The 14143-nt window shown below is 30.2% G+C and overlaps 1 protein-coding gene across 1 annotated transcript; it reads left to right on the top strand.

The window, feature by feature from the left end:
* Positions 1 to 11309: 11309 nt before the first annotated feature.
* BDBG_18028 (uncharacterized protein) lies at positions 11310 to 11792 on the top strand (the record flags this gene model as incomplete). Its single annotated transcript, XM_031725621.1, has 1 exon — positions 11310 to 11792. A coding segment is annotated over exon 1 (408 nt), but the record flags the coding sequence as incomplete, so codon positions are not given.
* Between the last annotated feature and the right edge of the window lie 2351 nt (positions 11793 to 14143).

Here is a 14143-nt window from a genome sequence, read left to right as displayed (position 1 = left end):
GAAGAATGAAAATGCTCATGAAACTGAGTGTAGATGAAGATGTCATTGATTTATTAATCAATCAAGTTTGATATATCAATGAATGATTGAAGAATCGCATGAAACAGAAGTTTCATTCATGAATAAAAGCATATAAACCAGTGTTATGAATGTCTGACAATATCATCAAATATCTTGATATTCTGTTTCAAGACACTGTCATGCAATAGAAAGTATTAGATTGATTACAGAGTATCTGACAGAGAAACACTTCTCTTACAATATTCATTCCTGACTTTGACACCAAGATTCTAGAAGCAGGTGATCAATCTTGAGAGAATTGAATGAAGATTAGCATGCTTAAGAAGATATTAACTTTTGAACTCTTACAGATTCTTGTAAGTGTAGACAAAGATCAGACTTATGAAGGTTTCTGCACACATCTTCAGACATTGAATAACTGTCTTATCAAGCTCAAGAGTATACAGAACAGTGATAGAAGATGTTACACTCACACACCTGCACTGAGAAATAACAACAATGATGCAGATGCTATGAACTAAGTAGACTTAAATATCTATGTATAAGCAAGAGTCTCTGCTGTCTGAACAGGCTTTCAAGTCTCTGAGATTAGTCCTGAAGAAGTCCCGGATCAATGTTAATGAGAAGTGTGCATTAACTGTAACTGATCAGAATATATTGCTTTCAACTGTTGATCAGCCTACTTATCTCCTTGTTCAAAGAATGAATCAGTGTCTGTCTGTGTCAACTATGTTACATTAGAGAAGAATTTGAAAGCTAACTATGAGAATGTTCTGATGAAACAGAGAAAAGATTAGCTTCTGTTCAAATTCACAAGCAGGAGCTTGAAGAGGTCAGACAATAATAATTTAAAGAGAAAATAACAATGAATGTGATTCTTGTATTTACTGTGATAGATAACATGTATAATATGAAAGCTATGATAGACAGTGGTCTATGCTATTACACAATGATTAAATCTTCAATTATAAGACATTATAATCTTCAGTATATTCTCTTATCAAGACCCTGACTTCTCACAGAATTTGATGATTTAAAAGACATTCACACTTATTACATGATAAAACTAAACATAGATATTGAAGAACATCAACATGAAGATGCCTATGTATATGAAGTTGAGAATCTTGACTATAATCTCATGCTAGAACTTGCCTGACTATCTGAACAAAGAATCTTGTTGAATGCTTAAAATAGAAGCTTAATATTCTCTAATAATGATAGAATTCATGAAGATAATATTCACAAGACTATGAATCTTACACAGATCTCTGTCAACAATTACAAAATGCTCTGAAAAAGAAGTCATCATCAAAATCACTGACAGAGTCACTGACAAAGTCACTGATAGCAGAATTATGTATCAATCTATTTCATCAGTCTGTCTGATATCAAGAAAGTCCTAGAAAAGTTATTCTGTACTACAATAACAGATTCTTGCATAAAACTCTCTTAATAATATCATGAATATCTAGATATCTTCTGATAAGATAATATTATAAATATACTCTTCTTACAAGATTCTGAAGTGAATCACAGTATCAAGTTAGAGAAGAAGAATGATAAGAACTCTGAACTGTTACAAGGCCTTCTTTATAACATGTTCTGAGATGAACTTCTTCTTCTTCAAAAAACACTCAATGATCTATTGAATAAAGAATTCATATATGTTAGTAATTCTTTCATCACAGTCTCTATTCTCTTTGCAAAGAAATTAGATGAAGAACTCTCATTCTATATGAACTACTAAGATCTGAACAGATTGACAAAGAAAGATTATTATCTCTTATCTCTCATCAATGAAATCCTAGCATATATCAAGTGAGCTCAATGATTTACAAAGCTAGTTGTTATCACTGTATTTCATAAGATTTATATCACTGAAGAAGATGAATGACTTACAGCATTCTGAACATATTATAATCTTTTTGAATAAATAGTCATACTCTTTGAACTGACTAATGCTCTCAGTACATTTCAGAAGTATATCAACTGAGCACTCTGAGATTTTCTTAATGAGTTTGTATCTGCTTATCTAGATAACATTCTCATCTTTACTGATGAAATCAGAAAAGAGTATCAAGAGTATGTGTAAAGAGTATTACAATGACTACAAGAAGCAGAACTATTAATTGATATTGATAAGTATGATTTCAAAGTTAAGAGTACTAAATACTTAGATTTCATCATAGAAGCTAGTAAGAGAATTTGAATGAATTCTGAGAAGATTTCTGTCATTCTCAAATGAGAAGCTTCATATACTGTGAAAGATGTATGAAGCTTCATTGAATTCACTAACTTCTATCAGTGATTTATACACAACTTCTCAGATATTATAAGATCACTTACAGAACTCACTAAGAAAGACTCAGTATTTCAATGATCAGTGAACACTGAAGCTGCATTTACACAGATAAAGAAGATATTCACTAATATCTCTCTACTGATAACATTTAATTCTGATCATAAGACAGTTATTAAAGCTGATTTCTCTGACTATATCACAGAAGAAGCTATATTATAATATGATGATAAAGATATCTTACAATCATGTGTCTTTATATCTAAGAAACTAAGTCCTGCTGAATACAATTATAAGATCTATGATAAGAAACTTCTTACAATTGTATACTATTTAGAAGAATAAGACTCTGAACTCTGAAGTGTCTCTGAATTTAAAATAATCATAGATTATAAGAATCTTAAATACTTTATAACTATCTGTAAACTTATTGAATAATAGATATAATAATCTAAGTTTCTAAGCTGCTTTTATTTTACAATACACTATCATTTCAGCAGCTAGAACTCAATGACAGATGTTCTCTCATAACAAGAGCAAGATATATCATCTGATGTAATAGATACTCACTGAATGAACTGAGAACATCAGCTCTTGAATCTGAAGATACTAGTTGATCAAGATAAAACAGCTTATGACACTATATATGCTTCTTCAATCAGAACTGTCACTGATATCTCAACTTCTTCTGAACCTATATTAAATGAACTATGACATACAGCAGCTTAAACTGATGAACTTCTTCAAACACTCACTGAAGCAGTATGATAAGAAGTACTCTGATTTCTCTCAGAGCTATATATAAGAATCAACATCTCAGAATATTCAATTGATGATAATAATACTCTATAATTCTGTGAATAATACTGAGTCTCTTACTCTGAACTCTTACACACTCAGATAATACAAGAGATGCATGACTCTTATATAACTGATTATTCAGGTCATGAATAACTGTATAGAATAATCTTTCAAGAGTTCTACTAATCTGAGATATTAAACAGTATCAGATACTTTATCTGAAGCTGTAACTACTGTTCTTTCATTATCTTATAAAAGAACTGTAGAAAAGATCTACTGAAATTACTTAATATTTCTGATAGAATCTGATGAGATGTAGTAATTAACTTCACTATTAATTTATCTAAGAGTAAGAATTGTAAGAATATTCTGATCATTATTAATCAACTAAGTAAAGATATAATATTGAAATCTTATAATAAGATAAATACTGAACAAGTCACTGAAGTCTTCTTACAGAGTTCATTCTATCAGATATATGAGTTACTGAAATCTATTATATTGAACTGAGATCATCAATTCATGAGTACTCTCTGAATAAGAATCTGTCAAGTTCTTAAGATTATATATTATTTATTAACTGTCTATCACTTTAAGACTGATAATGTATCAGAACAGATAATTCAGACTGTAAAGAATTATCTTTATAAGTTCTGTAATTACTTATAAGATGATTGACATGATCTTCTGCTACATGCAGAGATTGCTATCAACAGTCAAGATACTGTTTCAACAGATATAAGCTCATTCCTTCTTACACATGAATATCACATAAAAGTGTTGAATCTTCTAGAGACTACACAGATCACACTGAATCTCTGCAGTTCAATTCAGATCACTGATAATATAGTAATAAAGCTCTGAGATATATGTGACTGAGCAGAGATCTTTATAACAACTGTGAAATAAGATTAAGAAGATTAAATCAATATCTGATAAGATTCTACAGATCAGTATAAGATAGCAGATCTTGTATAATTGAATCTCAAGAATATATGAATCACATGTTCATCTCATACACTAGATTACTGCTATGTCAGGTATAAAGTAATAGAAGTTCTAGATAGTATTATTATTATTATTATTCTTCAATTATAGATGTATGCAGTCAGAGACTATGACATCTACCTGAGAACTTTAGTTCTCAGGGTTTTTTCTATGTCTGTAAAGTTAACTATTATACATTCATCAATTTCAGATATGCAAAATCAGAAAATTCCAGCTCAGAATACAAAAACTGTTTACAAATTGCAGTGTTTTAACATCTTTTGATACTTTGAAACCATTTGACAATATCATGACAAAAGAAAAGAGAAAAAGAACACAGTCTCAAAGATAGACACATTAAATAGATAGATAGAAAGAAAATGAAAGGAAAAGATAAAGAAAAAGATAAAGTAAAGAGAGACTATAACAAAACAAATTATTAAAAGAGAGTGTATAGCTGTTTTAACAGACTATATCTGATTGATTTCCTCCTCTTCATATTCAGATAATTCTGAATTTAGCCATTTTCTTGTAGCTGCTTGAGTTTCTGATAGAAAGTCTATTAAGTATTTAATTCCTGTCTCAGTTGAGAATAAGAATCTTATATTTAATTGATTTAGATCATACTTCTCTTTCAATCTGACTCTGAGACTATTGTATAATGCACAGTGCATTACAATATATTCAGGATTCTCATTTGTATTGCAGAATGAGCATTCTATTGAGTCAAATCTATCATCAAATCTTTGTATATAAGATTTGAAATAGCCATGTCCTAGTTTCAGCTGTATTATAGATGAGAATATTTTCTTTTTACATTTAATTGAACAAGATTTCCACTTGGGTTTTGTTTCAAATCTTGAATAATGTATACTCTTCTTTTGTTTCTGTCAGCTTTCATTCCACTTGTCTAAATAATATTCTTTTATTTTTCTCTTTATAAAAGACCAGAACATAATTTTTTGAATAGATCTGCTTAATTCTGCACTCTTTTTTGCAGCTGAATCAGTCAATTCATTGTCATGAATATTCATATAAGCAGGAATTCAGTGCAGATGAATTATCAGCTTTGATGTTCTTCTCTTTTGAATTTTCAAAACAGAGTTTAAGATCAGTTCAAGATTCATTTAATTATTATGAATCTAACTATTTCTAAGTCTTTTTAAAGCAGCTTGACTATCAGAGAATATTCATGTCTCTTTCAAACAATTTCCTCTTTTATGAGATTTTATTTCAATGAGTTTGAAAGCTTTCACTATTATAAATAGTTCAGCATCAAAGACTTCACATTCAGAGCCTAGATTTCAGAAATCTGAGATAAAATTAATATTATCTTCAGTATAAGCAATGCCTGCGCCTAATCTATTCAAGTTCTCATTTTTTGAGTCATCTGAATAAATCAGAATAGAGTCTTTTATATTAATTGTAGAAATTCTCTTCAAATACTGTTCATATTCTTTCTCTTTTGATAGTTCACTTATTTATAAGTCTATAAGAGAATCAAGCTTTTCTCTCCAGAGAGATAACTTCTCATGATCAACTTTTTCAACATTTAAAGAAGAAAATTAATTTTTAATCAGAGAGCATAGTCTGTACAGTTGAGAAGACATTTTCTTTGAAGAATTATTTTCATTTCAATCAAGAAATCTATTCCAATCCAGTTCATTTTCAGAGTTAATTAATAGAAATGAAGAAGAGACTCTTTCTCTGATTATATGATTTGAGCTCATCTTTATAACTCTCAGAGCATAGTTCATACAGGCCTTTTCAAATCTAATAGCAGAAGAAGGAATTGAAGCTTCAATTTTCATTGCTTTAATAGAAGATGATTTGAATGCTTTCAGAATTCTTCTCAAGACTCTGTTTTACAGACTTTGAAAGAGTTCAGTGAAATTCTCTTGATTATTTCATCAAACTTGAACTTCATAATCAGCTACTGATGTAATACAGGCTATATATAACTGTCTCATAGCCTGGAAGGATAGACCCCTCTCTGTATTTAATAGTCTGATTATGTTATTCAATAGTCTTTCTGCCTTGACAGTTCTTTGTTGAATATGATATTTAAAATTCAACTTGGAGTTTAACCATACTTCTAATCATTTGACATTTACACTGAGTTTAATCTCTCTATTTAAAAGAGTTAGAGATAGTTCTTTCTCATTGAATCTAGAAAAGAAATGAATTAACTCAGTTTTATTCATAATAAATTGAATTTGATTGATATCTGCTCTAACAAAGATTTCCTTTACAGCTTCTTCAATTACTTTCAAATTCTCTTTGATAGTTTTTGAGCTGTAGACTAGATCAATATCATTCACATAACTTGAAGATTGCACTATTCTTATATTTCTATTTTTGAATAGATATACAGTGTATATTGCAAATAAAATGAGTGAGATTGAAGATCTCTGTGATACTCCTATTTTTATCTCAGTCTTGTCTTATTTCATTTCATCAAAGAAGAGTTGTATAATTCTTTTAGATATAAAACAGTTAACTCATTTTATTAGAGAAAGTGACAGTTTTAATATCTTCAATATCTGAATTAACTTTGACTTTGAAACATGATCAAATGCTTCTTTTATATCAATAAAAACTGCAGTTGAGACCAGATCCTCATGCTTTGCTATTTAAATATTATAAACAACTGAGGGAACAGTGTCAATTGCAGAACACTGTTTTCTATCTCTCATTTATTCACTGATTAAAAGAGAATCATCTATAGAGCTTATAAAAGATAGTCAAGTAGCTATTATCTTTTCTAAAACCTTTCCTAGACAGTTCAATAGAGATATTACTCTATATGACTTAGAAATTAAAGTTTTTCTATTAGGTTTTACAAGAATCACTTCAGTGACTTCTCTTCAGCATTCAGAATGATATTCATTTTTCAAGAGATTGAAAAAGAGCTCAAAATATTCATTCTTTAAGTAGGAATATGTATTTTGAATAATCAAGTGATTAATTGAATCAGGACCTGCAGCAGTTTTAACAGAACTTGAGAAGATAGCTGACTCTAATTCATCTTATGTAAGATCAGGCCATTCTCAGTTATTTTTATTAATGTAGTTGAGAAGTGATATATTCTCTTTCTCTGAATCTGAATCTGAATCTGGTGAGTTCTGAAAGAGAATTCTCATAAAAGCTTGATATTTTTCCTCAAAAGAGTTTACTGTATATGATTCATTCTGAAACTCATATTCTAAGACTGGAAGTTTTGCTACACTTCTTGTTTTAGTATAGTTAAAAGCTTTAAAAACTTCCTTCTCTTATGCTTTTTCAAGAAATTTATTCCAGCAGTCTGTTTTAGCTCTTTTAATATCTGAAAAATATTCATTTCTGACAGCTTTGAACTCTTCATCAGATATTACATCATTCTTTCAATCTCTTCTAGCAGTAGCTAATTCTTTCCTTTTAGATGAGATATTCTCATTTCATCAAGGTTTTGAATACTCAGAAGATTTTCTTTTTAGAATATTATCTCTAACACTTGTTAGAATAATAGATGTAATAAGCTTCACTCTATTCTCAAGTATTTCATTTGAGATATCTTGATCAGAATTCCAATATAGCTCATTCTGTCTTTCAGATTTTAACAGTTTTATGCTTTCTTCAACTGCTTTTCAATCAGCTTTTTCAAAGTTATACTGATTAGAGAAAAGAGGATTTTCACTCATTTATTTTTCACTCAGTTTAATATCAAATTGAATAATCTCATGATCTGATCCTGATGTCTCATTTGAATTAATAAACCAGGTTACAAGTCTTCTTTTCATTAGATTTTGTGACATGAAGATTAGATCTATAATAGACTTCTGTTTCATGCCTTTTCTAAAGAATGTTTGTTGATCAGACTTATTAACCAAATCTATTGAATGCTCAAAGATTCATTCAATCAGATTATCAACTCTCACTGCTCTCTTGCATTCTGAATTTCATCAGAGATGATGTGCATTGAAATCTTCTTACAATTATAGAGTTTCTTGATGAAGTTATGTTCAGAAATCCTCTATCAATTATTCAGATATTGTTATTTTTCTTCAATGACTTTTCATTATAGATATTTATGAGCTGTATAGTATCAAACTCATTTTCTTTATCTATATTATCACCCACCAGAATATCAGGGTCAGACATGATATCAAATCTTAGATTAAATTGATATCTTGATCTCTTTCTTTCATAGATCACTACTCTTGACTTTATCTCAGACTTTTGAGATAAAAAGCAGTAGTAGCTTGAATGAGAAATAACATATTTTTGCTCAGCATCAAAATTCAGCTCCTGAAGCAGTATAAAATCAACTTTTTATTCAAATGTAATTTAAAGACAAGAATAAATATAATTTGAGTTTCTATTCACATTATTTTGAATAAATGTGATTTTTGAAGAGTTTTTAAACTTTTTTTGTTGTTTTTGTTGTATATTCATACTAAAAGAGAGTAGAGTAGAATCTAATCACTATTATCAGATAGTAGATTATAACTGTTCTGAAAAGTAGAAATCTCAACTGCTTGCATTATATCTAGTTTATTATCAGAGTCATTTCTCAATTCTCTAATCTTAACAGAAGTTTGAGAATTCAAATTCTGTTTATATTTAGCTGAAGAATTGAAGTTTGAAGACTTAGATAGTTGAGAGTTTCTTCTTTTTAAACTTGCAGTTGTAAGTCTACTGGCTTGACTCTTCTCTTCAGTTCTAGATTGACTTTGAGCTTCATCTTTTCTCCAGTTCTTTTGAGTTCTAGGAGTAAACATACATTCTTTTGAGCTAGATGCATGTTTTTCTTTACAATTAGAGCACTTAAGCAGAGTATATTGACAAATTTCATCTCTTTTTGAGCATGTTTCACATTTATGCTCACTAGTTTTATGATCTCTGACACAGAATGCACATTTTGAGTCTCTAAAACATGAGATTGCAAAGTATTCATATCTTTGACAGTTTAAACACTGTGTTTGAGCTTTGAGATTCATTCTTGAGTCTTTGTATTCATGAACTCTCATTTTTAAACATACTACTCTTACTTCAGAGATCTTTGACTGTTCAAGTGTTTTTGTATATACTAGAACAGAGGCATTTCTTCAGCTTTGTCTGAACTTAATTGAATTTAGTCATACAGGCTTCTTTCTCAGTTGAATAGAGTTATATTCTTTCAATTCATTTTTAAGAAGTAGCATTTCTTCTTCACAGTCAAAAATTTCAACTGAAATATTATGAAGAATGAATTTGTCTCACTTTTCATCTCTTTCAGATAGAATTGTTGTGTTTAACAAAGATTCTACTACTGACTTTCAGAGATTCTTATTCTGAATAAGAAATTCAGCACTGAATTCAGGCATTATAGTCAGAATGATGAAGTTTTCAAAGAATGATGACTCAATTGAAGCTATAACTGATTTTTGAACTTCAATATCAGTCATTAACTGAGAAAAGAACTGCTGATTAATTTCATTTCTGATTCTGAAAATGAGATTTGAGTTTAGCTTATTTCTTTACAGAATGTCCTGATTTGAGACTTTGAGAATAAGTCTTCTATTTCTGAAGATTTGAAAGTTTTTCTCTTTTTGCATTTTCTTTTTCACTTTTCTATGAATAGAGACATGAGCAGTATTCTTCTCAGTTTTCTCAGGATTTTGAGCAGGTTTTGAGACAGCAGGTTTAGAGACAGCAGATTCAGCTGCTTAAGCATATGTTTTTGTCTGATTTAAAGAAGAAGAAGAAGTAGGAAAAAAGAAAGAAGAAGAGCAAGATGAAGAGTCAGTGATTGTACTAGGAATTTTCAAGGTTTTTTGAACTGTGTTTGAGATTTCAAGTTTGAACTTGATCATCTCCTGTAGTTGTCTAGCCTGAGCATGAAGAATTAACAGAACTTCTTCATTCATCTCACTCAGACACTGCTTTTCAAGAATCTTGTTTACTTTTTCAAGTTCCTGTATTTCAAGAACTTGTTATTTCTCTATTTCTTCTTTCTTTCTTCTCTTCAGAATTTCAATCTCAGAAATAGCATTTAAGAAAGCATCTTTTTTCACATCAACTGAGTGTATTTTTGAACTCATTGTTTTCACTCAATGAAAAGTTGATCAGACTGTTTCAATTGAGATATTTCTAAGTCTGTTTTCAATTGAAAAGTTGGTCAGACTGTTTCAAAAGAAGAATAAAAGACTTTTGTGTATAAAACACCTGATTTTTTTCACACTAGTTCAGTAACTAGGTTAGATTTTTGAAGAGAATCTAATAAACTAAAATTGATTTTTAAGATAAATCAATAAAATCTTTACAATCTCTTTCTTGAGATACAGTGAGAAAAAGTATGATATCAATTGATAATAAATCAGATGATATGACAGTTTTTGAGAGAAAAACTGACAAAAAATAAATCAATTTTTTACAGAGAAATTGATTAAAACTATTCAATTTTATTCTAAATTATTCAATTCTCCTCACACAACAAGTGTGCAACTCAAATCAGTTAATAAAGAGTGTAAAAAAGAATTAAGTATTAATGAAAGCTCTTCAGTCACTGAAAAAGTAATTCTTACTTAAAAGAATATGAAATTATAACAGAAAACAACTCTGTTTTTAATTCTTTGTAAGAATATTGTATAAAACTCAGAGAAAAACACCTTACTTTTTCAAGAGAAGTAAAAAACTATTTCTAAGATCTTTTTTTTTTTTTTGCATTAACTGCTGCAGAAGAATGAGATAGAAACTGCTAAGATATACACTACTGTATACTCTCTATCAAGACTTTCCCTCTTCAGAGTCTTGATATTATAGAGAATATAAGTCTGTTTCTATATAATAATATAAATATTGTCAGCAGGATGTAGAGGAACTGGTTATTTATATCTTAAAATAGAAGACTTTGTCAATGATTATATTAATATAGAGTTAATTCTCAAATTCAATAGAAACCTAGTGTTGCTGTTCTCAATCTCTTGCAGAATCTATTGAATATTGAGGTATTAAAACTAGATTTAATATATCTCACTGTGCAGGGATCAAAGGCTCAGTCAGACCTTGGAGTATACTGATTTTATAGTTGTTGTGTCTGCCGATTATGTATCAAGTACAGTTGCTGAGGTATCTTTTTGTACTTTTCTGTTGGGGATGGGCCAGATTGAGAGAGATGGTACGAGGGTGAGACTTGGTGTTGATGTCTAGATACACTGAAGATAGACCGCGGAGGTTGCACTTCAGAAGTGGCTGTTGATTATGTGCTTGATATTATCACTGAGGTATCTTTTTGTATTTTTCTGCCGGGGATGGGCCAGATTGGGAAGGGCGGTACGAGGGTGGGACTTGGCGTTGGTGTTTTGGAACATCAAAGATTGACAGGGTTTTCGCGGAGGTCACTCCTCAGATATCTCCACAACTACAGATCGGGGATCTTCCAAAATCAAGAAGATTGGTGCATATGGCTAGGTCTCTTCACCTTACAATTTGTATGGCAATTTGGCCCGGGGTTGTGGTGTGGTAGGGGAGAATGGGGGATAATCCCACGCAGGAGTTCTGAACGACGTCTGGTTCACGTTTGGCTGGATAACTCCACCACCACACGGGGTATGCGGTCGGCGATGGGGTCAAAATGCTCGTATGATCGAGGGCTTTTCGATGGATCTATCGGCGGGTTCTTATTCCAAAAATCGAGCGAGTTCGTGGTGGAGCGGTTGTGTAGTTCTAGATAGTTATAACTATTATCTTAACATATTATCAGAGATTTATAATATCTTTTATATAAGCTTGCTTCACTGCACTATCACTAATTCATTCTTTTCTTAACTGACTTCTAACTGACAGCTGCCAGATATTATAGAAGAATATAATGAGCTTGAGTGAGAGATTGAGAATATTCTCAATAAGAGACTCTGCAGCTGTAGCTGACAATATCTCATGAAATAAGTCAGCTATAATTAACTGATCTGAACTCTAAGTTCTGTATTATCTGAAACAGCAGTTCTTGACTGATGAGAACTACTTCTGAAAGAAAGAGGCTAATGTGATAGGCTGCGCTCAATCAATCATATAGACTATTCTATTACACTTCACAGATTTCAACTGCTTCATTCTCAAATGTGTATTCTTCAATTCTCAGTCATTCTCAATCACTGATCCTCGGCCATCATGAACATGTATAGATTCTTCCGCCCCGAAGCTCCACTGCATACACCATCACATATGTGTATAAATATTCACTTTGATCACTGATTCTCATACTTTCTCTTTTCTTTCCTTCTCTAATGTTTTTCTCTTTGTTATATAAGATCTATCAATATCATACCGATCTATTCAGCGTAGGCCTCTTACATATTCAGTGTTATTGAATTTCAGCTCTATCATGTGTTTAAAATCTGTATTATATATTCAGACTCTAAGACTATTGCAGGAATTAAAGTTCTGTAAATATATAAAAAGACAGTTAAATACTCACAGAAGAAAGCTTGAGTAACAGTAATGAAAAAGAAACTTAACTCTGCAGCTAAGTATAAAATATTTGAAATAGTGAATAAGTTAAATATCAAAACTCAGAGTCTTAACACCTGCTGAGTTTATTATATTAAAATTAATATAAACAGTAATATTATATTCTATAAGATAAGATAAGTTGTTCACAACTTCTGTTAATAAAATGATGTTAACTTCAGTAATATCTATATACTTATCATTTCATCTCTGTTCTCTGTGTAATTAGACTGGCCGCCAGGACCATGAATTTCATGTTTGATTTCACTTGGTCTGGTCCCATACATTTCTTGGCGTGAATCCTGTTAGAACTAGTTATTAAAAAAACATGCAAAGTGACACTATATATCAGATCTCAAAATGAAATCATGACTTGAAAAAAATGAGAAAGTGATCTCATTTAGTTTCATTTAGTTTCATTCCTGGCATAAAGTTACTATTTTTAGACATTTTAAGTTTTCTTTAAACTATTTTTAATTTTTTAAAAAGTAACACTTTTTGATAATACTCAAATGAGATTTAAAGTCATTTAAAGTAATAAAAATAATTTAAATTGAGAAGTGAAAATCATGATCTCATTTGAAAAATGTGACAAGAGTAGACAGTAAGTCTCACTGAGACAGTATGAAACTACTATCTAATGTTAAAACTGTGTAATGAGATCAGTTGAATTGGTAATGAGACTATCAAAAATTCTAGTCCTGGTCTCAGACACGGTCACACGGTCAGTCTATGTGTAATACTTGCCGTCACAGCAGCTAAGAACTGAAATGTCTATCAAGTTGACTTCATCACAGTGTTTCTAAATATAAGTTTCTTACTTAATAAGCAACTCTATATAAGATAGCTGACTGATTTTAATAATAGTATCAGTTATATATACTTACTTTTACAAGCTCTCTACAGCTTAAAACAGGTATTCTATCTGTGATTCAATCTTCTTATAAATTATTTAAAAGATACTGATTTCAAGTTCTCTCATCATGATAAGAGTCTCTGATTTAAAAGAGACTTTCAAATCTATCTCATTCTATACATGAATAATGTTACACTTATAGACTCAGATACGAATACTCTTGAATAGATATTTATATAAATCACTGATCAATTCACTGTGAAAGATCTGAGCTCTGTTAATTATTACTTAAGTATGAAAATTGAAAAGAATGAAAACAGTATTAAGCTCTCATAATTCATTTATATTGAATTAATATTGAATAAGTACAGAATGACAGACTTCAAAGCTGTAAGAACTTTTATAAAATTTATCTTTAGTCTGCAATCTGACTCTGAACTTTTCAATAAGTTTAAATATTAACAGACTATTAGATCTCTTCAATATCTTATTACTTATACTTATTATAATATTTTCTTTATAACTGCAACGCTCACACACTGATTAAGTAAGCTGATACGAGCTTACTGAATTACAGTTAAATAACTCTTTCATTATATTTACAGAACTATGAACTACTTCATTCAGTATACTACTAGTATAAGAGATCTTAATTGTAAAGTCTACACTAATTGTGATTAAGCAGATAATGCTGATAACTGTAAATC

This window comes from Blastomyces gilchristii (genome assembly GCF_000003855.2).
Source record: "Blastomyces gilchristii SLH14081 genomic scaffold supercont1.45, whole genome shotgun sequence".
Classification (NCBI taxonomy): Eukaryota; Fungi; Ascomycota; class Eurotiomycetes; order Onygenales; family Ajellomycetaceae; genus Blastomyces; species Blastomyces gilchristii.
The sequence above is the reverse complement of the archived record's forward strand: the minus strand, read 5'-3'. Positions and strand labels throughout refer to the sequence as shown.